Genomic DNA, 21,234 nt, shown 5'->3' with positions numbered 1-21,234 from the left:
CCTACCCAGAGCAGCCCTGCCAGGAGCTGTACATACTAGCTGGGGCTGGGGTGTGTGGGTGGGAGTATACTGTGAGCTGTCCCAGGTAGGAGCAGGCCAGGCTTGGCCCCATGCAGAGTGCCACAGGGGCACCCAGGGGCCAGTTCCAATCACCTGGCAGGCATCCAACAGCAGGCCAGATCTGGTTTGCATGCTGTATTTTGCCCATCCCTGCCCATCCTTTAAAAAAAAAAAAACACAAGGAGATGAGGGGTTAATTTGTATGCTCCAGACTAAGATATGAAAATGGCGCATCATTTGCATATTGTCTACACCATTTCTCACATAGCCTTCTTACCCTCCAATTGGCCTCAGTGTAAGAAGGGCAAAGGCACCTTGACCCAAGGAATGCTGCACAGAGCACCCTTGATGCAGAAAGCTATTGCCTACTGTTAACCAGCAAGTTACTCAAAAATGGCTCCATCCACTCCTGGTATGATTTCAGGCAGAATAGCAATAGCTGCCTGGGAACAGCGTTAAAGAACACTGACATTTCTAAACTAATCAGCATGGATACCTGTTGATTCTCCTATACCAGAAGAATGACCCAGGCAATCAGTGTCATTCCATGTACAGGCCTGAAACCAGACAGACTGTTGTCTAGGAAAACCAATATTACAACAAAGACCATCATAACCTTCTCAATAACCTTGCCCTAGATTAGGAGCTTCAGCAGAGACAGGTGAAACTATTTCCAGAGCAAAAATCTCATTAGTGTCAGTGAGAGTTTCTTGGACTTTGCTTCCTTCAAAGAAATTGTAGATAATTTCAGCCAGTAGTTGGCTAGATGTCTCTCTCCTGGCAAGCCAGGAAGGACCTGAGTCCCAACTCATAGGCTGCTTCTCAAACCTACCATGCTGGGTGGTCACAACAGTCTGCCGAAGCAGGGTATTACATTACTAAAGAGTGCTATAGCTGTCTTTCAGACACAGAACTCAGTCTGAATTGGGCAGGAGAACCAGGTGGTGTAGCCAGGTAGCCCAGACTAGTCAGAAGGGGCTGTGAATGCACATGCACTGGAAGGGCAGAGGGAGAAGGCTGGGTGAGAGGAGCATACATTGGAATATGAAAAGGGCCAAAACCAAAGCAATCATGTGCATGCATGCGATTGGGACTAATCCAAACATTCTTGCCCAGTCTGAACCACAGAGGAAGAAAAGAAAAACAGTGTCTGCTGCACACAGGGTTTTGATGGCTGAAGAGCAGGTTACCCAAAGGGAAGAAAAGCAAGCTGTGACTAGTTAAAACAGATAATGGGTAAATGCTTAGGGTGTGTAATTAAAACATAAACAAATGGATTACCTGGGTGCCAGACAGACTGGTTGTTGCTGATGGTGAGAGAAACTGGTACAGTACAAGATATATAGGACATGGGGAAAACCCAGAGTAAAAGAATTAAGCCTCAATAAAAGGAGTTTAAGGGTGGAAAGAAAGGCCACTCCTGTTACAGATAGGTAGAGATGCCATACCTGATACTTCCTAGCTAAGGCAAAGTCCTGATTTGCATAAGCCTGGAACATCATATTGTTTGCTTGGCCCAAGTAGTTGTACGTGCTGCCAAAAAACAAAGAGGAATCAGTAAGCGGTGCTTAGATGGGCCATTGTGATCAGAGTAAGTTGCACCCAGGTATTGTAGCATAACATTTTATTTTCAGAATGTAATCGTTCTGACCTGGGGAAGGGCCAAGGGAGCTTGACATCCCTGCTGTAGACAAACCTATATTTGGATCTCATTTCCATCTGTGAAGTGGGGTACAATAGCACCCCCTCCCCCCTCACAAGGGCATTATAAGGATGCAAAAATACATTAAAGATTGTGAATGCTTGGACACTGGAGCAACTGGGATCCCCACTAGAGATAACAGGAATATATAGCAACAAAACATAAGGAGAAGTACAAATGAACTGACCTTCCAACTGCTCCAGTTGCTCCCACTGCCAGAGCACTTAACAGTTGCTAGTTGGTGAAAGACAAAGTAGTTTAACTTCATATAATACAGACAAAAAGAAAGTAGAAGCAGTAAAAGTACAAGGCATTACAACGTTTGGAATTAAATTCCACTTTGGGTGGCAATTGTCCAGACTGGAGCCACAAGAGAAGGCTGAGGGGGGATCTAGTGGCCTGCTACAAACTAGTCAGAGGGACCAGCAGGCACTGGGGGAGAGTACCTGTTCCCTCGAGCACTACCAGGAGTGACTAGAAATAACGGTCACAAGCTGGCAGAGGGTAGACTCAAACTAGACATCAGGAGGCGCTACTTCACAGTCAGGGCAGCTAGGATCTGGAACTAAATTCCAAGAGAAGTGGTGCTGGCTCCTACCCTGGGGGTCTTTAAGAGGAGGTTAGACAAACACCCTGCTGGGGTGTTTGACCCCAGTACTTTTTCCTGCCATGGCAGGGGGTCGGACTTGATGATCTGCTCGGGTCCCTTCCGACCTTACCAACTATGAAACACATTCTAGCATCAGCCACATGCTTTTACAGTATTGCTAGAAGGGGAGGTCCTTACCTCATCTACCCCGTAGAGTAACAGAAATTGCTCCTTGTTATACTTGTCCATACACTGTGCAAAGTCCAAGAGGTCTGTGTCACTGTATTTCACGCCTTGGAAGGTGGGGATCTGCTTTTTTATTCCATCCAACAGGTCCTCAATACAAACTGCACAGAACACCAATCTCACATGAAGCATCATACCTCAGTATCACGAGATGTCCCTGCTCTCCTCCCCAAAAGCATCACCTTCCCCCAGAGTTCACCTGGGCAGAGACAGACTTGCTCCTGTACAACCTTCTGCTTTGTGGTCCACATTTAAGAGCTTGGTTAGTTAGGGTTTTCACTGATACCTGCTCCCCTAGAGCTTACTTCCTGACAATAGCCAGGACTACAGTGATCAAACGCCACCCCCCCAGCTTAACAGCTTATATCATTTTACTACTAGTGGCTTTCTCCCACCATTTTTCAGTTCCTGACTCGTACATTATTTATAACAGAGGTATCAAAATAATTTGGCTCCATGGGTCAAATCCCTATCCAATTCTGGCAGTGCAGCAAGCAGTAGCAGTATTAGCCACTGTGGGTTCATTGGGAATGACGCATCACACGATAAACAGATGCATATCATAGGGAGGTGGGAATTACCCACATAATAATATACACATGTTCCCTGAGAACTGAATAGAAGAACGTATTCAGATTATTAGGAGAAACTTCCTCACCAGGAGAGTGGTAAAGCACTGGAACAGGCTACCCAGAGAGGTTGTGGAATCTCCATCTTTGGAAGTTTTTAAGATCCGGCTTGACAAAGCTTTGGCCGGGATAATATAGTTGGGTTTGGTCCTACTTTAAGCAGGGGGTTAGACTAGATGACCTCCTGAGGCCCCTTCCACCCCTAATTTTCTATGATTATGTGATTGTAGATGAATGGATAAGGTGAAGGTACTTAACACATACCTGGAATGAAAAATGGTTGTCTAAGGATTTGTGGGCTTTGGATAACTAAGGCCCCTGCTGATGGAGGCTGGATAGTGCAAGCTAACAAGTTAAATGCAGAAAACTGATGGAGTCCAAGGCAGAAGCTGCATTTTAGGGTAAGGTGCACGGTAAGATCATATCTAATTCTTACAAGTTTTTGTTCTTATGTTTCTGTCTGTCTCAATATTCCTGCTTTTAAGATTTCTCTTGTTTATGTAATACATCCTTTTGTTATATCTTAGACCTTACTGATCATCTGTGCGAAGGGGCATTTCAGAGCAACTGGCAAATACAGACTGGTTATTCCTATGGTGGTAAGGAGTATTAATTTTACACAAAGCCAAATAAGGGTATAAATCTTTAAGCTGTCAAAATCTCCTTGACTAACTGGTAAAGCCTGGTCTAGGAAGCTGGCTTGGTGGCTAATCTCATCTTGTTCTTAGTGGTCAAGTAGCAGACAGTGAAAAGAGGTATGAGGCTGACAGATGCTTCTGAAGGTGAGAGCACCCTGATGTAGACAAGTGGTACTTACTCTTTACACCTGTTAAAGGAGGAATGTGATAGTAATAAAATGGAATGTGAGGGGCTTCCGATGCAACTTCCCTTAAGAAAGCAACCAGGGCACCTGAAAGAGAGAGTGAAATAAAACAGTCATATACTGAGTCATGGAAAGGAGGTCATTCCAATGAAGAGGACTTCAGGTTCACAGGCTTGCTCTGAGGAGCTGCCATTGTCCCATCTCTTTGCACTTTGCAGGCATACTGTACAGGAATTAAATATTTTATGACCACTCTAGTGGTCCCCACTGCATGTTTCAAAAGTCAACAATATCACAACATGTATATGTTCTTGGCCTTACTTATGGTACGTGGTTAGAAACATACAGCATTTAATCAAATACAAGATGAGGGGGTTTTTTTCCCCAGCTGGCAAGGGGAAAAAAAGCCCCTTGTCTTACATTTGCATACAAGGAAATCTCACTAAATACACTGTCTATCATTAACCTGCTGCCAAAAGCAGCAAGTGCTCAGTCATGAAAATTAACTCTAAAGCTGATTAAATACAGTCAACACTGAGCATGACTAGAAAACAGGGACTCCCAAACTGTGATACATACCCCCAGGGGTCCATGTAAGACATCTCTAGGGGGTACACAGGAGAAATTGTGTAATGGCAGATTTAATTTTCATTATAATGATTGGCATTTAAGGAGTTAAAATATAAAACATATGCTGGAAGGGATATGCAGACAGCTGGCAAATCTGGAAGTGGAGTCTGTAAAAAGAAAAGGTTTGGGAACCTCTGCTATAAAACACATAGCCCACACGGGACAAACATTTCGATGGAAACCTGCCACAAGGATAGGTTAGTGCAACCCATCTGAATAAGACTTAATGGTATGTGCCATTAAGTGCAGTCCCCCACACCACCAACTCTTTTTCAAGTCATGGTGAGCCACTACACTGCATACATTTTTACTTCCTCTTCACTCCCACAACTGAGCTGTGCCTTTCTTTCCCATTTCCAATTATTCCTGTTTCTACACCAACCTTAAATGTCTGGCAAACATTACCAAGTGGGGCCCCAAACAGGTCAGGACCCAGAGGCCATGCAGGACTACCTGCAGATCACCCACATCCTTGTGGGGGGCGGGGCAGGATAAGGGCCAGAAGCTGGTGGAGGAGTGGACACTGGAGGAGACCACCAAGACTCCCCACAGCTTAAAAAATTATGACTCCTGGGACAGATAGCTTGCTCAAGGAGTTCTACATCACCCCCTAGGACCAGGTGGGTTCAGACCTGCTGGAGGTGTATAGGGAATGGCTGCAGGAGGGCTACCTGAAGGCAGGGATGGATCAAGGCCTCATAACCCTTCTTCATAAGAAGGCGGTGAGGGAGAATTTGAAGAACTGGGAACCCATGACATTCCTGAACTTTGACCATAAACTGATGGCCATAGTCTTCGTTGTGTGCTTCAAGTCTGTTACAAGTGCCATGATCCATGAAGAAGTCATGCACAGTACCAGGGTAACTGATCCACAAAGCCTTGCTACAGCTGCAGGACACGCTGTAGTACCAATGGGAGAGAGGGCTGAACACAGCCATGTTGAACCTTGACCTGGAGAAAGCTTACAACCAAGTGTCTCACAGGTTCCTGTTAAAGATGCTGAAGAAAATGGTGGTCCCCCTGACCTTCATCGCTTGGATAAAGATGCTATAAACTGAAGTGAGCAGCAGGGTGCTGGTGAATAGGTTTCTGACTGCCCTGATCGCACTGGAGTCAGGCGCCTGGCAGGGCTGCCCATTTTCCCCAATCTTGTTCATCTGCATGCTGGAACTGCTAATCTGGTAGCTCAGATGAGATCCTGGGATCAGCGGAGTAAAGATCCCCATGGGAAGTGAGGCAGAGACAAGGATCTGCTACAGACCCTCACACCAAGGGGAAGAGCTAGATTTGGGGCTCCTGAGGCAGCTCTTGGAGACCATAAAAACTAAGGAGGCGGTAGTCATGGGGGACCTAAACTACCCAGACATCTGCTGGGAGACACAGAGAGCAAAGTCCCACCATTCACGCACGTTCCTATCCTGTGTACAGGACCTCCACCTGACGCAGGAGGTACACGGTCCCACTAGGGGGAATGCCTTACTGGACCTGGTATTGGCAACGGGGGATGACATGGTAGGAGACCTACAGATCGGTGGTCACCTAGGGGACAGTGATCACCAAATAATAGATTTCATCATAAGACGTTGAGTGGGTAAGGTAACTAGTAGGGTGAAAGTGCTAGACTTTAGGAAAGCTGATTTCAATGAACTCAGGGGATTAGTCAAGGACGCACTGCAGAGTAGGAGTTTTGAAGAGATGGGAGCCCAGGAAGGGTGGCTGTGCCTTAAGGAAATGATCCTTCGGGCACAGAAGGAGACGATCCCGATGCGAGGAAAAAGAGGGAAAGGGGCCAGAAAGCTTCCTTGGCTGACCAGAGAAATCCAGAGCAGCCTACGGGCTAAAAGGGGAGCATATAAAAAGTGGAAACAGGGAGAGATCACCAAAGAGGAGTATACCTCCTCTGCTCGTGCTTGTAGGGAAGCAGTTAGACGGGCCAAAGCTACCATGGAGCTGAGGATGGCATCCCAACTTAAAGATAACAAGAAATTGTTTTTTAGATATATAGGGAGTAAAAGCAAGGCCCAGGGTGGAACAGGACCCCTACTAAATGGGCAGAAGCAATTGGTGATGGACAGGGGCGACAAGGCTGAATTCCTCAATGAGTTCTTTGCCTCAGTGTTCCTAAGAGAGGGGCAAGACAAGTCTCTCACTGGGGTTGTAGAGAGGCAGCAGCAGGGTGCCAGACTACCATGCGTAGACCCTGAGATTGTGCAGAGTCACTTGGCCTGTGGGCTCCAGGTAACCCTGAGGTGTAACCTGAGCTGGATACATTCAGCTGGATACATTCCAGAGGGAGGGGGAAAACCTGCTCCCTCTCCTACGTGACTGGCATCACATACCTGGGTAGGAGGGCTGAAGCTCCCTATTGTTCTAAGCAATGCCAGCCTGGCTGGGAGGGTGCTAGAGACCCTGCCAGTCTACCCAGCAACCAGTGATGCATTTCAAATTGGTTGGCTGGCAGCCAGCAGTTGCTGGCCTTCATTGGATCAGGTAAATGAGGTCATAAGGGCTATATAAGCGAAGGACTGCCCAGGAGGAGGGGCAGTAGCCCTGATGAAAAAAACTCTGAAACTTGCTCTCTCTCTTGAAACTCATGATCAATGAACTGCTTACCTCCAGAGGGAATTGCCACCTGCCTCAGGATGATACTTGTGAGTAAGCTACCTGAGATCTAACTAGATATATAGCTTTCAGTTACTCAGATGCATGATCAAAGGCTACCCAGCCACCCTGTTTGCTCTATGGGATTTCTCTGATATTGCTCTACTCTGTACCCTATTCCAAACCTACTCCTTGTAACCAATAAAGTTCTCCTTTGTACCTAGCGTGGAAGACTTACTGGGAGAGGGTCTAGATTATGCCTTGGGGTCCCCTTGGTTCAGCTGACTAAGGGAGAGCACTATTTGTGCTTCAGACCAAGGGAAACACCCCAAGTTCTTGCCGTGAGTCAAGGACTACTAGGCCTGTTTCCCAGGGGGCACAGAGCCAGGATCAGTCCAGACCCTGGGTGGTGGTGGTGTTACTCCCAGGCTAGCAGGTGTCCTCCAGGAAGGAGGTGGGCCAGACGTGAGGCGTCCCCAGGGAGGCACTCAGAGCCTGGAAGGTGGTCGGGCGCAGTGAGGTGGGTGGCTCAGCACCGGAGCACCCACTACAGGCTCGCCAGTCTACACCTGTAAAACTATAACAAAATTGTAAATTTTCCCTAACTAGAATCTAATTATTGGGCAGTCATCTTATAATCAGGGCTGTCTTTGAATAAATACAATAATTATTTGTGCTCCTATAGTTTCTTCATATTGTGATTGTTGTGCATAAACCAAAACACCACAATAAATTGTTATATTTTCTAGTAATATGATACACACAGAACCAGGAATTGATAATACCTGCAAGGCTCGGAGGTGTGTCAGTTAGGGGCTGATCAGGCTTAGACTATCTGGTAGGGGTGTGCAAAGTGGGTCCTATTCGATATGGATTCAGCCCGAATCAGGGACAGTGATTTGATTCGTTGATTCGGATCATTGATCCTGATTTGATTCTGCCGAATCCGAATCCAAAGATTCAATGCCAATTTGGAGAATCAGTGATTTGGACATAGACACAGCTTTAAAAGTTTTTCTACATACCTTGAGGTAGCAGGCGCAGCTTGTGAACACTGAGATGCTGGGGCACATGGAGCGTCCCACAGGAGTGCGGTGGGGGGGCCCTCCATGCGCTCAGCTGTGAACCTGGAAGTGGACCGAAAGTACTTCCGGGTCCACTGGGGAGCGCGCTGGACTCCCCTCCCTCCCCCGGCTTGGCGATTGGCCACAAGGGGACCCCAGGTGCCCCACCCTAGACCCAGGAGGCACCAATCGCCAAGCTGGGGGGATGTGGGGAGGCCCCTTGCATGCTCCCCGGAGGACCCAGAAGTGGATCGGAAGTGCTTCTGGTCCACTTCCGGGTCTGCCGCCGAGCATGCTGGGGAGCCCCCATGCCTCTGTGGGACACTCAATGCACCCCAGCATCACAGCATTCAGCAGTCCCTGCTACCTAGAGGTATGTAGAAAAAACATTTAAAGCTGTCTCTATGTCCGAATCTCCAAATCGATTTGGAGGGTTCCAATTTGATTCTGAAAGATTAAAGAGTCCTCTGATTTGATTCAGATTCATAGATTCAGCCACCGAATCGGGCCGAATCTCTGCTGAATTGAATCAGGGACTAAAGCTTTGCACAGCCCTACTATCTAGCCCACAGTATACTGCTAATACTCTGAGTGTTCAGCAAACTGATAGAGAAAAGCATCTCACAAAGTCTGACAGCCACAGCAAGTCTACTCACCTTTGTTTGTAGGTTTAAAAAAAAAGGGGGCTATTGCAGAGATGCCACTGGCTCCTATTTCAGCTGCATGTCTGGCCTAGAAAGGAAAAACAAGAGGTATATGAATACACGGTAGATGGTTTTCACATATATAGAGGAGAGGAACCACATTTATTGTTACATTCCACAGCTATGAATGAAACCCTAAGAAAAACGTAAGTTATGAACCAAGTCAGATCAGAAGTCAGCGTGAGTTGTGCCAGTTTACATTGGAGATAAATTTAACCTTTCATAAACAGAATGAACTATATCCATGTCTAAGCACACTCTACGTGATTAATAAATAGTATCCCAGGCTAATAGCTTTTATCTTCCCTGAAATAAGTTAGTGTCACTGGCTCCATTGTAAAGATAGGGAAAGAGAGACACAGGGATTCAGCAGCTTGCCTGCAGCTACTGTTGTAGAAATCAAGAAGAGCTGGCAAATCAGCACTTGGCTCCCTAAGATTTTTTTAAAATTCCTCCTTCCACTTATTTACATGACCTGGATTCCCACCCCTCCTGAAGCAGTTACCCAGGAAACAAGTGATCTAGGCTTGAAAATTTCTCTGCATCCTTGCCCCTCATATAATTTCTGAACAACCATGGCTATAACATCACTTTTACACTACCATATGCATGTACGCATACACATAGGAAGGGATAGCCAAGAAAGAGGAGTGGGAGGGTCTGGAAGACCCAAAGGAGATAGTAAAGGAGAAATAATTGAGGGAAAAAAAAGAAAGGAACAAAGGGGACGTGGAGGAAGCCAGGAAAGATATGTTATATTCAGGGATCTAGATACTACTGGCAGCTAGTACTTTTGGGTTGCTACTGAAAAGTACAATTGGTCTAATTAACTTTTCCTAATCCAACAATCACTGTAGTATCTGCATGTCACTAGCACAATACACACAATGTATTTTTGTGCAACTTATGCTGAATTGGGGGATTTGTTTGTGTAGGACAGCAGTAGACCTTCAGTCACTTATATTTTCAGGTTGTCACCCTTTCTCGAGAAGCATCCCATTTTTGACAAGAGATTCTGAATCCTGCACACCTACCCAGCAGCATGTTAAAGAATCCCTGAGACTCTTCAGGACACAGCAAACACCATGACGCAGCAGTAATAAAGTGACATCAGGACAACCACCTTATAACAAGCTGATGGACTTTCAGGAGGGCTCTTCCAAGCCTGTGTTCCTTAAGTTAACTGCTTAACATAAACCTTCAAAATTACAAACCTTATATTAAACCTATGCACAACTGGAGTATAGTTCAGGGCAGTCAGGCTGGCCTCTCCAATTAACTAACTCACAGTAGCCTTACCATCCCAGGTTAGCTGGGATTTTTCCTGAAAATGACCCATGGTAAAGCCATTGACATAATTTAAATTATTACTATGTTTTCTGACACACAGCATGCCCTGGAATATGCACATCTTGTTTGTGAAAGGCAGAATGAAGACATTTTTTTCCCCCAGAGCTATGGCCTTAAAGAGCAGGGACACAGTCTAATCTTCAGGTGACTCAGCCTCTTTTTCCTGCTTAGGTTGTGAAATAGGAGGGAAGAGATTAGGAGCAGGTAGCAGAGAGCAAAATTGCCCTCATAAAGGTTAGTAAGGTTAGTGGAACATCAAAAGCATGATGTTCCACTAATCAAAACGATCAGAACCATTAAATCAACAATCAGGGAAATGTTGGTAAAGCAAACCAGCTCAATCAGATTAGACTCAGCATTTGTGTATTCAAGAATTAAGAAGGTCCTCCAAGATGGAGAAGAGATGGTAACTTGTATGTAAACTCAGGGGGGAAACAAACAAATACACAAACAGTAAGATAAAGGAAAGGGGTTAGGAAAAAAATCATATACACACCAGTTCTTTTGACTCTGGTAGACTTAATGCTCCCACGTGAATGATCACATGTTCCAACCTGTACAAAAGAAAAAACAAAGAATCATGGGAATTTAGCATTGGTGAAGGGTACCAGCGAATTTGGCTCCCCCACACCCCTCCAGCTCGGTGACTGGTGCCTTCTGGGTCTGGTGGGGGCACCTGGGGTCCCCCTGCAGCCGATCGCTGAACCAAAGTGGCATGGGGGGCCCCCCTGCGTGCTCCCCAGCGGGACCGGAATTAGTTCTGGAAGTGGACCAGAAGTAGTTCTCGTCCACTCTTGGGTTCGCCAGCAAGCATGTGGAGGGCCGCCCCGCATTCCCGTGGGACACTCCATGCACCCCAGCACTGCAGCATGCACATACCGCACCTCCTACCTCAAGGTATATAAAAACTTTTAAAGCTGTGTCTGTGTCCAGATCGCTGATTCTCTGAATCAGCACTGAATCTTCAGATTCGGATTCTGCCAAATTCAATTAGGGCAGTGATCCAAATCAACGAATTGAATCACTGCCCCTAATTCAGGCCGAATTTGAATCCAAATCAAATAGGGCCCGTTTCGCACACCCCTACTGTACATCTCTGTGAAGTGCTATCATTCCACTTCCTGGTGCTTGACACCACTTTACACAGATAAAAATGAATGTGCAGAATATCTATCGTGTTCAGCAAATTTGGAAAGCTAATCTTAAAGCGGGATAAAGAAACACACATTATTTTTTCAAGGGAAATGTCATATATTTTTAACTAGAAACTAAACCCAGACTTCTCTTGGGAACATACAAATCACACACACTCTCCTCATCCTACCTTCTGAAATATTTTTGTCTTCTCATTTCTGCCCCACTTCCCAAAGAATAATCTCTAAAATTTAAAGCCAAATAAAAACTTTCTGGCAAAATGTTTGTTTTGTTTTCACTGGTACAAACCAGTTCACATCACCTACATTTGACTGTCTCCCACCACTATGAGGACTGCCAATTCCCTGGCTGCAAGGAGATAGGAGGAAGGAGCTGGAGCATTCCCATCCCTGCCCAAATGTCTTGGAGCAGGAGTAGGGGGAGAATGCAGAGGGGAGACAAAGCCCTAATCAGTCTCCCTCCTCGACTGAGTTCTCCCACTTTTACCTACACGAGTATGATGTGGCCTAAGGTCTATAAAATGCTTCCAGGTCTTTGTGTTGTGCTAGCTGATCAATATTCAGCTTTCTGGAAGCTGCTCCATACCTGCCCAATCCATGGTACTCCATCAAGAACATCATGCAGTGCTCTCTGTGAGCAGAGGAATGTAAGACCAGAAAGGGCATCCTTGGCCATGTGTGCCCATATGAGATGAAAGGCAAGTAGCCTTGTCTATCCCAGAAAATTCATCCTGTGCTGATAATAGGGGTCAGCGACAGCTGTAGTAAAACCAACAGTGAGCATGGTTTAAATTCAGTGTGACCTATGGCCAGCCACACACATGGCCACTTTACAAACTGCAGTGTACCTTCTACACCTAAACTTCCAACAAAACAGTTTAACATAGGCCCAGCTGCATTTATTGCTGAAACCACGCAATAGCAAGTAGTTTTCTTAACTGGCAGGACTTATAAGTACTGTCTCTCTCCCCCTTCCCTCCTACTTCTTACTCCTTACACCATTCCTTCATTCCACAGAGTTATCATCTTGCCTTGCTAATTCTGGACACCACATTTGTTGCCAGCTCCTTTGGCCCATTGGTTTTCTCACTTTCTGTGTCCCTTCCTTCTCTGTTCCACACCCCCTGCTTCACTTTTGGCACGGATGTCAAAGAGGGCAAAGATAAGCAGTATAATACTATAAAAGATATCACAAAGGGAGGAGGACAGAATAGTGATTAGGGGATTGCAACTTGGGTCTCTGAAGACCTGGACTTCCTGTGTCATTCTAGGCCTTGATTCCACATCTAGAAAATGGAAACAGCAGCATTTCTTTACCTCTCAGGTGTGTTGTGTTCAATATATATACACATATTGAAAGACTGTGGGGTGTTACAATATTGCTTTTACACAGTGTGGAATAAAAAAAAATATATGCCTTAAACTTTGATTATTTTAGTTATAGATGACATAACCACTTTGTGGAGAATTGCTGGCTCTGTATAGTAAAACAGATAAGAAAAAGTGTTTGTTCTTTATAACTCCTCTGCAACTGCTTCGCTCACCGCGGCCTTAAAGATAACAAAAAAATATGTACAAATCTGATTTCCAGGTACAAAAAGGAGGTTTGTGAACTAACCTCGCCTCCCCTATTAGTTCCCATCCTGATTACAACAAAAAAATAATAAAGTAATATTATAGCCGCTTTTCATGCTAATTTCACTATATGATCACGTGAGTTGTAAGCAACTGTTAAAAAGTATATAAGCCTCCTGATTTTGCTCTTGGGGGGGACCCCTTCCAAGTGCTTAAAAAATCCATGTCACTTTAGAATCCCCCCTACAGCTATAGTTTCTTTTAAATAAAAGCTTCTGCTGACCTGACCTAAAAATATGCTGCATGTGTTTCCACGACAATTCCTGGTGCCGTGACTCGGATCCAGAACACAGGCTGAAGAAGGAGGACCACAGACTGCCCTGCCCCCACCCCCCGAGGCGCCAAACTTGAGAGGTAAGAGACCTAATTCAAAATCTCTATTGGGGTTTCGGAGGAGGACTGCCTGTAGGCTCCCAACTTGGCTGTGGTAACTGGATCTGAACCTTGTTAAAACAGGTCAGTCTGAACCTTACTGCCGGCTAAAATTTTCTTTCTGATAAAAGATCCCATTTTGTGTCTGGTAACGTGTGTTTTATTTACGGAGAAACTGTTTGAGGCACCTTCATCCAACAGCACATCGGGCTTGTAGTTAATTAACTAAGGTGGTGTGGGGGAGGAGGTCTGGCTGACTGAATAAACGTGCGTGTGTGTGTATTTAGAAATATGAGCCACTGACCAGGTCTGAGACTACGGTTGGGTTCAGCCGCCCCAATTCTGCCTGACAGGGCAGTTTTGAAAGCAAGGGGGCCCAACTGGAACCTCGTGACCCAGTGGACAAGGCTTCCGAGTGATTTTGTCTTTTTCTATCTGGCTATTGAATAAATGTGTGTGTGTGTGTGCATTTAGAAAAATGAGCCACTGACCAGGTCTGGGACTAAGGCTGGGTCTAGCCGCCCCGATTCTGCCTAAAAAGGTAGCATCGAAAACAAGGGGGCCCAGCTGAAACCTCGTGACCCAGTGGACAGGGCGTCTGAGTGATTTTGTCTTTTCCAAACCCCTTGTCCCAGTAGCTTCTGCCGAGAGCAGGAGTGAAAGGATCCCTCTTGTGTTTCCCTCCTCATTTCCATTTTATGAGCCGGTGTCGGGTCAGAAGCCTTTTGTCTGGGCGGTGAAAAACTGCGGGGCAAGGCACTGAGCGGCCCGGACATCCTAAATAAGCCTCTCCTACGTCTCCCTGTGTGACTGAAAATGGGAACAAGTCAGTCTAAACAAGTTCCTGCCCCTCTAAGGGGACTCCGGCGTACTTTATGTACACACACTATTCTCCCGAGACTTGCAAGTACCTGGATAAGTGGAACTGGTATACTAGGGATGATCCTGTAAAGCATTTTCCACAGAAAGAAACATTTGATCAGGATAAAATAGTGCACTTGAGAGGAGCTTTAGAGTCCCGTGGATCCAAAACACAACAAAACCAGTGGGACGCGTTCTTTTATTGGTATGATGAAATGTCCAAAAGGCGGACAGAATCTCAAACTAGAAGCCTAAAAGACTCTCAAGAAAAATTAAAACAGCAGTTAAAAGCTGTTCAGGAGAAACTGGCTGCTCCCCCAAATTACACGCCGGCCACCGCTCCAATGTATCCAGCATTGCCCGGGACGCCCCCACCACCGAGCCAGCAGAGGATATCCTTGACCTTTGTTCGAACCCTGCTCTCCTGGGACTCCCACATCAGCAACAACCGGTTCAACATCAGGCTGCAGCCCAGGCTAGTAACCCATTAGCTAAAGCTTCTTCAGTAAATCCATCCATGGAGCTTAATAGTCCGGACTCATCCACTATATCTGCCACTCAATCATCACCAGTGTGGCAATTTACTCCTGGGTCACAACCCACCACAGGTGTATTTAGAAAAATAGAAATAGGCATGGAAAGATCTCCCATCAATCTGAGATCCCGAACTGCACAAGTTTACCCCCTAAGACAAATGCCAGGCATTGGCACCGATGGACAAAATATAGTAACTGTGCATGCACCCTGGACTCCAGGTAATCTCTACAATTTAACTCAAAAGTTCCCAAAAATCAGGGAAGACCCAGAAAAATTTCAGGAAGAATTGCAGACTGTTATAAATTGTTATAATCCAACATGGGCTGACATTAATCAGCTCATGCGATCCATTTTGCCCAAGGAAACTATGCTACATCTGTACGCTGCCTGTACTTGGCCAGATCAAAACCCAGGGATTGGCCAAGACTTTATTAACAAGAGAAATGCTTTGGTTCAGGCAGTTCTCACAATTTGCCCAAAAAAGGCAGACTGGACCAAAATAAATACCTATAAACAAAACAAAAATGAACACCCCAGTGACTATTTAGAACGCCTCAAACAGGCATTTAAACGATACTCAGAAACGGATAACCCAGTCAGAAATGCTAAACAAGCAATAGTGGCAACATTCATCCAGGGACTTAACCCTAAAATTGCTGAGAAAATTCAAATAGTAATTATTGGCTGGGAAACTAAAGATTTGACTGAAGTCCTTGCTGCGGCTAACCATTTTCATAACAAATTGGAACGGTCTAAAGACAATGCCGAGTTTAAGTTAATGGCCTTACAGATTTCTCAGTTACAGGGTCCAGGTAGAGGAAGGGGACGAGGACGGGAAAGAGGAGGCCCGGGTAGATTCAGGGGAAGAGATAGATCCTTGAGCCCACAAAACCCAGGCTATGGGAACCAATGTCATTATTACAAGCAAGAAGGACATTGGAAATCAGAATGTCCCAACCGCCCCGGCCAAGGACCCAGACCCCAGCCCCCACCTCCACTTCCTGTCAATTTTCCCAGTGTTGAATAGGACAGCCTGAGGGACAGTGACATCATTGCTCCTTTGCTTGCTACTGACCAATCTGGTCCGTTTGTTAAATGCCTTATTTCTGGTAAACCTGTCTCCTGTCTTGTCGACACCGGAGCGTCCCGCTCCACGCTAAAGGCTGCTGAGTTTCCTTTTCTACCGTAATCTCCTGAAACTGTAAATGCTGTCAGTATAGGCAGACAACCTATCCCACATCCCGTCTCTGAACTTGTCTCCATCTCTATTGGCCCTCTGCCTGAAAATCATGCCTTTCTTCTTATCTCCTGTGCACCTGTCAACCTTCTTGGTAAGGATTTGCTGTGTAAACTGGGATGCGTAATTTATTATAGCCCAGATGGTGTTTACCTTAAGGTACCGGAACATAGGGGAACCGAGCTTGTGGCTTTGCTAACCCAGGAGTACTCTGATCCTGACACTTCCTACTTGCAAGAGGAACTGTTGGCACGAGTACCTCCACAGCTGTGGTCCACCCATGCGAATGAAGTGGGGCACATGCTGAGTGCTGAACCAGTGCGTATCACCTTAAACCCTGCCAAGCCACTTCCTTGTGTCCCACAGTACCCCATCTCAAAGAAAGCTAGAAAAGGGATCAAGCCTGTCGTTTCCTCACTCCTTGAGCAAGGGATTGTTGTCCCAATACGCTCCCCTTGCAGACACGCCTATCTTACCTGTCAAAAAACCTGATAAAGATACGTATCGCTTTGTGCAAGACCTTCGAGCTGTAAATGCCACTGTTTTACCCGCTTTCCCCGTGGTCCCTAACCCTGCCACTATTCTTTCCTGTATCCCTTCAGATGCTACATATTTCACAGTAGTAGACCTTTGTTCTGCTTTTTTCTCTATCCCCGTTCATAAGGATAGCCAGTATCTGTTTACATTTACTTATCAGGGATTTCAATATACCTGGACAAGACTCCCTCAAGGATATACAGAGTCCCCAACCCTGTTTTCCCAGATCCTAAAAAAGGATTTGGATCCTATCATGTTCAAAGGGGGGTCCACCCTTGTTCAGTACGTTGATGATCTATTGCTAGCCTCACCCACTTTGGAGGCCTGTAAGCAAGATACTTTGACACTCCTCACAGCTTTAGCTCAGAAAGGCCACAAGGCCTCAAAATCTAAATTGCAGCTCTGCAAGTCTAAGGTACATTATTTAGGACATGATATCTCAACAGAAAAACGACACCTTTCCCCTAATAGAATTAAAGCTATCCTCAACATTCCCAAACCTATGACTAAAAAACAGATGAGGGGATTCTTAGGTGCAACGGGTTATTATAGACAGTGGATCCTGGGTTATGCTGCTTTTACAAAACTCTTACAAGCATTCACTCATGATACCACCCCGAAACCCCTCCCTTGGACTCCTAAAGCCGCACAAGCATTTGTGGCCCTTAAGCAAGCCCTCACTCTTGCTCCCGCTCTTGGACTTCCTAATTATAAGAAACTCTTTACCTTGTTTTGTCATAAACGGAAAGAAATCGCTTTAGGAGTACTCACTCAGCTACATGGTGAAAAACATCACCCAATTACATATTACAGCTCTGCCCTTGATCCCATAGCTGCGGGACTTCCTCCTTGCCTCTGTTCAGTTACAGCTGCTGCCTTGTTGGTTGAAAAGGCAGATTCTCTAGTTTTGGGATACTCTTGAACCGTTGCAGTTCCACATGCTGTGATGGCCCTTCTCCTCAAGGGCAAAACTCAGCACATTTCCAATTCCCGTCTTACTAAATATGAGAAACTTCTACTGTCAGCTACAAATGTAACCTTAAATCGCTGTTCAATTCTAAATCCTGCGTCACTTCTGCCTATTGCCTCTGACGGTGAGCCTCATGATTGCCTATCTATCACAACTCAATTGTTAACCCCTCAAACTGACCTCAAGGACATTTCTATCCTGAACTCTGACCTTGTTTTATCTGTCGATGGTTCCTGTCTTAGAAATGATGCAGGCAAATTAGTTGTGGGATATACAGTATACACTCAGTATGCTGTTTTAGCAGCCTATTCTTTACCCCAAGCTCATTCTGCTCAAGTTGCTAAACTCACTGCTTTAACACGTGCTTGCATTCTTGCAAAAAATCAAACCACAACCATTTATACTAACTCTAAGTATGCTTTTAGTGTTGTTCATGATTTTGGACAAATCTGGAAACAAAGAGGGTTCCTCACTTCATCAGGGACCCAAATCAGTCATGGTTGTTATGTAAAAGCGCTCTTAGAAGCAGTTCAATTGCCTCTTGCTATTGCTATTGTTAAATGTAAAGCTCATGAGAAACCCTTTGATGATGTCACACGAGGAAATGATCTAGCAGACCGTTCTGCCAAAAATGCGGCCCTTTCTGGCCCACAGGCTCCTAACTCTGTTTTTGTTTGTTTTTCAGCAGACCAGTCTCCTTTGGCTAGCCTTTCAAGTCTGGCCCTTCTTCAAAATCAGGCCCCAAAAAAGAAAATAAATGACTGGCTACGTGCAGGATGTTCACTGCACCCCGACTCTCTCTGGCGCTCCCTGGACGGCCGCCTGGTGGCGCCTAGAGAGCTTTTGCCACATCTTGCTCATTTAACCCACTCTGTGGCCCATACGAGCAAAGGAGGAATGATTGCTACAGTACAAAAAAATTGGTTTGCCCCAAATTTTCCTTCCATGACACAACAGTACTGTAGCTCCTGTCCCATCTGCTTAGCTCACAACATTGGGCAACGGGTAAAAACGACACCCGCAGCCCATCCCCCTCCATGGGGACCGTTTATAAATCTACAAATTGTTTTTGTGTAGCTACCTAAGTGCTGTTCTTATGAGTACACATTTGTTATTATTGATGTGTTCTCTGGATGGGTGGAAGCCTACCCATGCATACATGCTGATTCCATCACTATAGCAAAAAAATTGTTCAAAAATTTCATCCCTAGATTTAGATTGCCCCTCACAATAGATAGTGACCACGGCACCCATTTCACAGGACATATAGTAAAAAACATCTGCCAAGCACTCAACATACAGCAACACCTACACTGTAGTTATCATCCACAATCAAGTGGTGCTATAAAACATAAAAACTCTGATTTAAAAAGGCGCATTTCAAAGATTTGTGCTGAATCAGGCCTCAAATGGCCTGATGCGCTGCCCATTGCTCTTATACACATTAAAAACACTGTTAACAGAAAACATGGCCTAACCCCTTATAAAATACTCATGGCACGACCCATGAAGATGCCAGCTACACCACCTGTTGCCCCTCACCAAACAGACCTAAAATTAACTGATAAAACTATACTAAATTATTGCAAGGCATTAATAAAGTATGCCAGGTCTGTTCATTCACAGGTCCAAAAAGCCTTACCTCAACCACCGGATGTTCCCTGTCACAACCTCAAACCAGGGGATTAGATCTACGTAAAGGTCTATCAACGAAAAAAACGCACTTCAACCCAGATAAAAAGAACCTTTCCAGGTACTTCTGACCACTAATTCTGCTGTTCGTTGCCAAGGTCACCAAACGTAGACTCTCGCCTCGCACTGCAAGAAGGTTATCAACTCCATTAAACCCCGAAACAGCTGTATTCCAACCAAGGTTGGGATCTTTCCCTAAGGCCAAGGACAAAGACCCTCAGGACCTCACTCAGGCAAGTGAGGAGCATCAGGGTGCAAGTGCTAATAACCTCTCCCCTAAACCCAACACCTTAGCCCAGCTGAATTCATCAGTTAAAAAACGAAGATATCATCTTCGGCCTCAAAGAAAGTGAATGCTCCCATTCGAAAGATCACCACCTCGATCAAGACCAAGAGCCGACATTATCAGTCCTTTAAATAACTTGAGCCCAGAGGACGAAAAAAGACTTTGGCTGCCATCCTGGGTTTGGCTGGTAGTGTTCTTTTTCTTACTAGTGCTGGTTATGTTTGATGTTAAGATTCTTTGTCCCTCCTGTATCTAAAAATTACACTGATATCCTTATATATCACACTTGGATATATCAGTATCACCCAAGGGGGGTAAAAAAAAAATTTGTACTTACAGATCTCCCGTACGGTGGCTCAAGCTGAAAATAAAAGTGACTGCTGGATATGCTCTCACAGCCCAGCGCACCTACACCAAGGAATCCCAATGATCGGAGTATCAATATCCCTCCAACAATGGAAAACAATAAATGGCGGCTTCGTTAAACACTACTCGTTAGCTGCCCATCGGTCCGCTCCTAAAGAATGGAGGGCCGCCCCTGCTAACTGGATAATCTCCCCAAGAGTAGAGGCGCCTTTCTGTTACAGATCCAACAACACCGGCGCTTATAATAAAGCCACACCTGTAAGACACTACCCTCATTGCCTAACTACTCTAGATTATAGCCCTAATAGCACCAATAAAATCCTGTTGGATAACATATCCTCTCTCAATTATACAGGATTCATGGTCTACAACTTTTCTAAGAAACCTCATGTTGTTCTCATTACAAACAGATCGGAATTTTACATTGACTCCAATTTTACTTCTTATAATATATTTGGTCCAGCAGGATAGCAGCTGAACGTGGTCCGTCCTATATGATGCATATCAATCAAAAGTGCCGGATATGGCACAACACCTGCCGAGATTTGAGTACCCTTTCTGCCCCAGGCCTTTACTGGCTCTGAGGAAACAGGGCTCATAAAATCTTGCCCCGGAATTGGGTGGGGGCATGCACTCTTGGACGTGTTATCCCTGGTTTCAAAATACATAGTGCAATATATCTAAAACAAATAAAAAATTTCAACCATCACATGAAAAGGGCAGTTAACCCCTTAGCTACCAGAAACACAGGGTTCCATCAATTTATAAAAACCTTCATACCGTGGCTTAAAATAAAAAAATTAAAACTAGCCATAATTAACATTTCAGCCACAATAAAAGCTATGGGAAATGCCACTGCGGATGCAATTCAGGCTCTACAAGAAGAGATCTCCCAGATCTCACAAATAACTATACAACACCGCATAGACCTAGATTACCTATTAGTATCCCAGGGAGGAGTATGTGCCTTAATAAACTCCACCTGTTGTGTCTATGTCAATCAGGACATGCGAATCAAAACTGACATTCGCAAAATCTGAAATCAGTTAAGGGTCCTACATCAAGTGGCCTCAGAAAGTACTGACTGGGGTATAAAAAAAATGTGGTCTTAGCTAACCTCCTGGCTCCCAGATTTTGGGGCCCTTGGCAAGAAAATCCTGTATAAAATATTGTTTGTCTTAATTGTTCT

General features: G+C 45.2%; 1 protein-coding gene and 1 long non-coding RNA gene across 4 annotated transcripts in view; one reads left to right on the top strand and one right to left on the bottom strand.

Moving 5' to 3' along the window:
• NPL (N-acetylneuraminate pyruvate lyase) overlaps window positions 1-21,234 on the bottom strand; it is a 35,585-nt gene that overhangs the window by 6,353 nt on the left and 7,998 nt on the right. For all 3 annotated transcript variants that reach the window (XM_019500224.2, XM_006269645.4, XM_019500223.2), the window contains 6 exons: window positions 10,895-10,952; window positions 9,001-9,076; window positions 4,044-4,136; window positions 2,550-2,698; window positions 1,950-1,996; window positions 1,509-1,593 (listed from right to left, as the gene is read on the bottom strand). In XM_019500224.2, the coding sequence (XP_019355769.1) occupies window positions 1,509-1,593; window positions 1,950-1,996; window positions 2,550-2,698; window positions 4,044-4,136; window positions 9,001-9,076; window positions 10,895-10,952 (508 nt within the window). The remainder of the gene's footprint in view (window positions 1-1,508; window positions 1,594-1,949; window positions 1,997-2,549; window positions 2,699-4,043; window positions 4,137-9,000; window positions 9,077-10,894; window positions 10,953-21,234) is intronic.
• On the top strand, window positions 2,643-11,813 carry LOC109286337 (uncharacterized). Its single transcript, XR_009462448.1, has 2 exons — window positions 2,643-3,825; window positions 10,019-11,813. It is a non-coding gene; the product is annotated as an uncharacterized LOC109286337 (long non-coding RNA).

The sequence above is a fragment of the Alligator mississippiensis genome, chromosome 5 (assembly GCF_030867095.1).
Source record: "Alligator mississippiensis isolate rAllMis1 chromosome 5, rAllMis1, whole genome shotgun sequence".
Taxonomy (NCBI): domain Eukaryota; kingdom Metazoa; phylum Chordata; order Crocodylia; family Alligatoridae; genus Alligator; species Alligator mississippiensis.
This window is presented reverse-complemented; position numbering and strand designations above follow the sequence as displayed.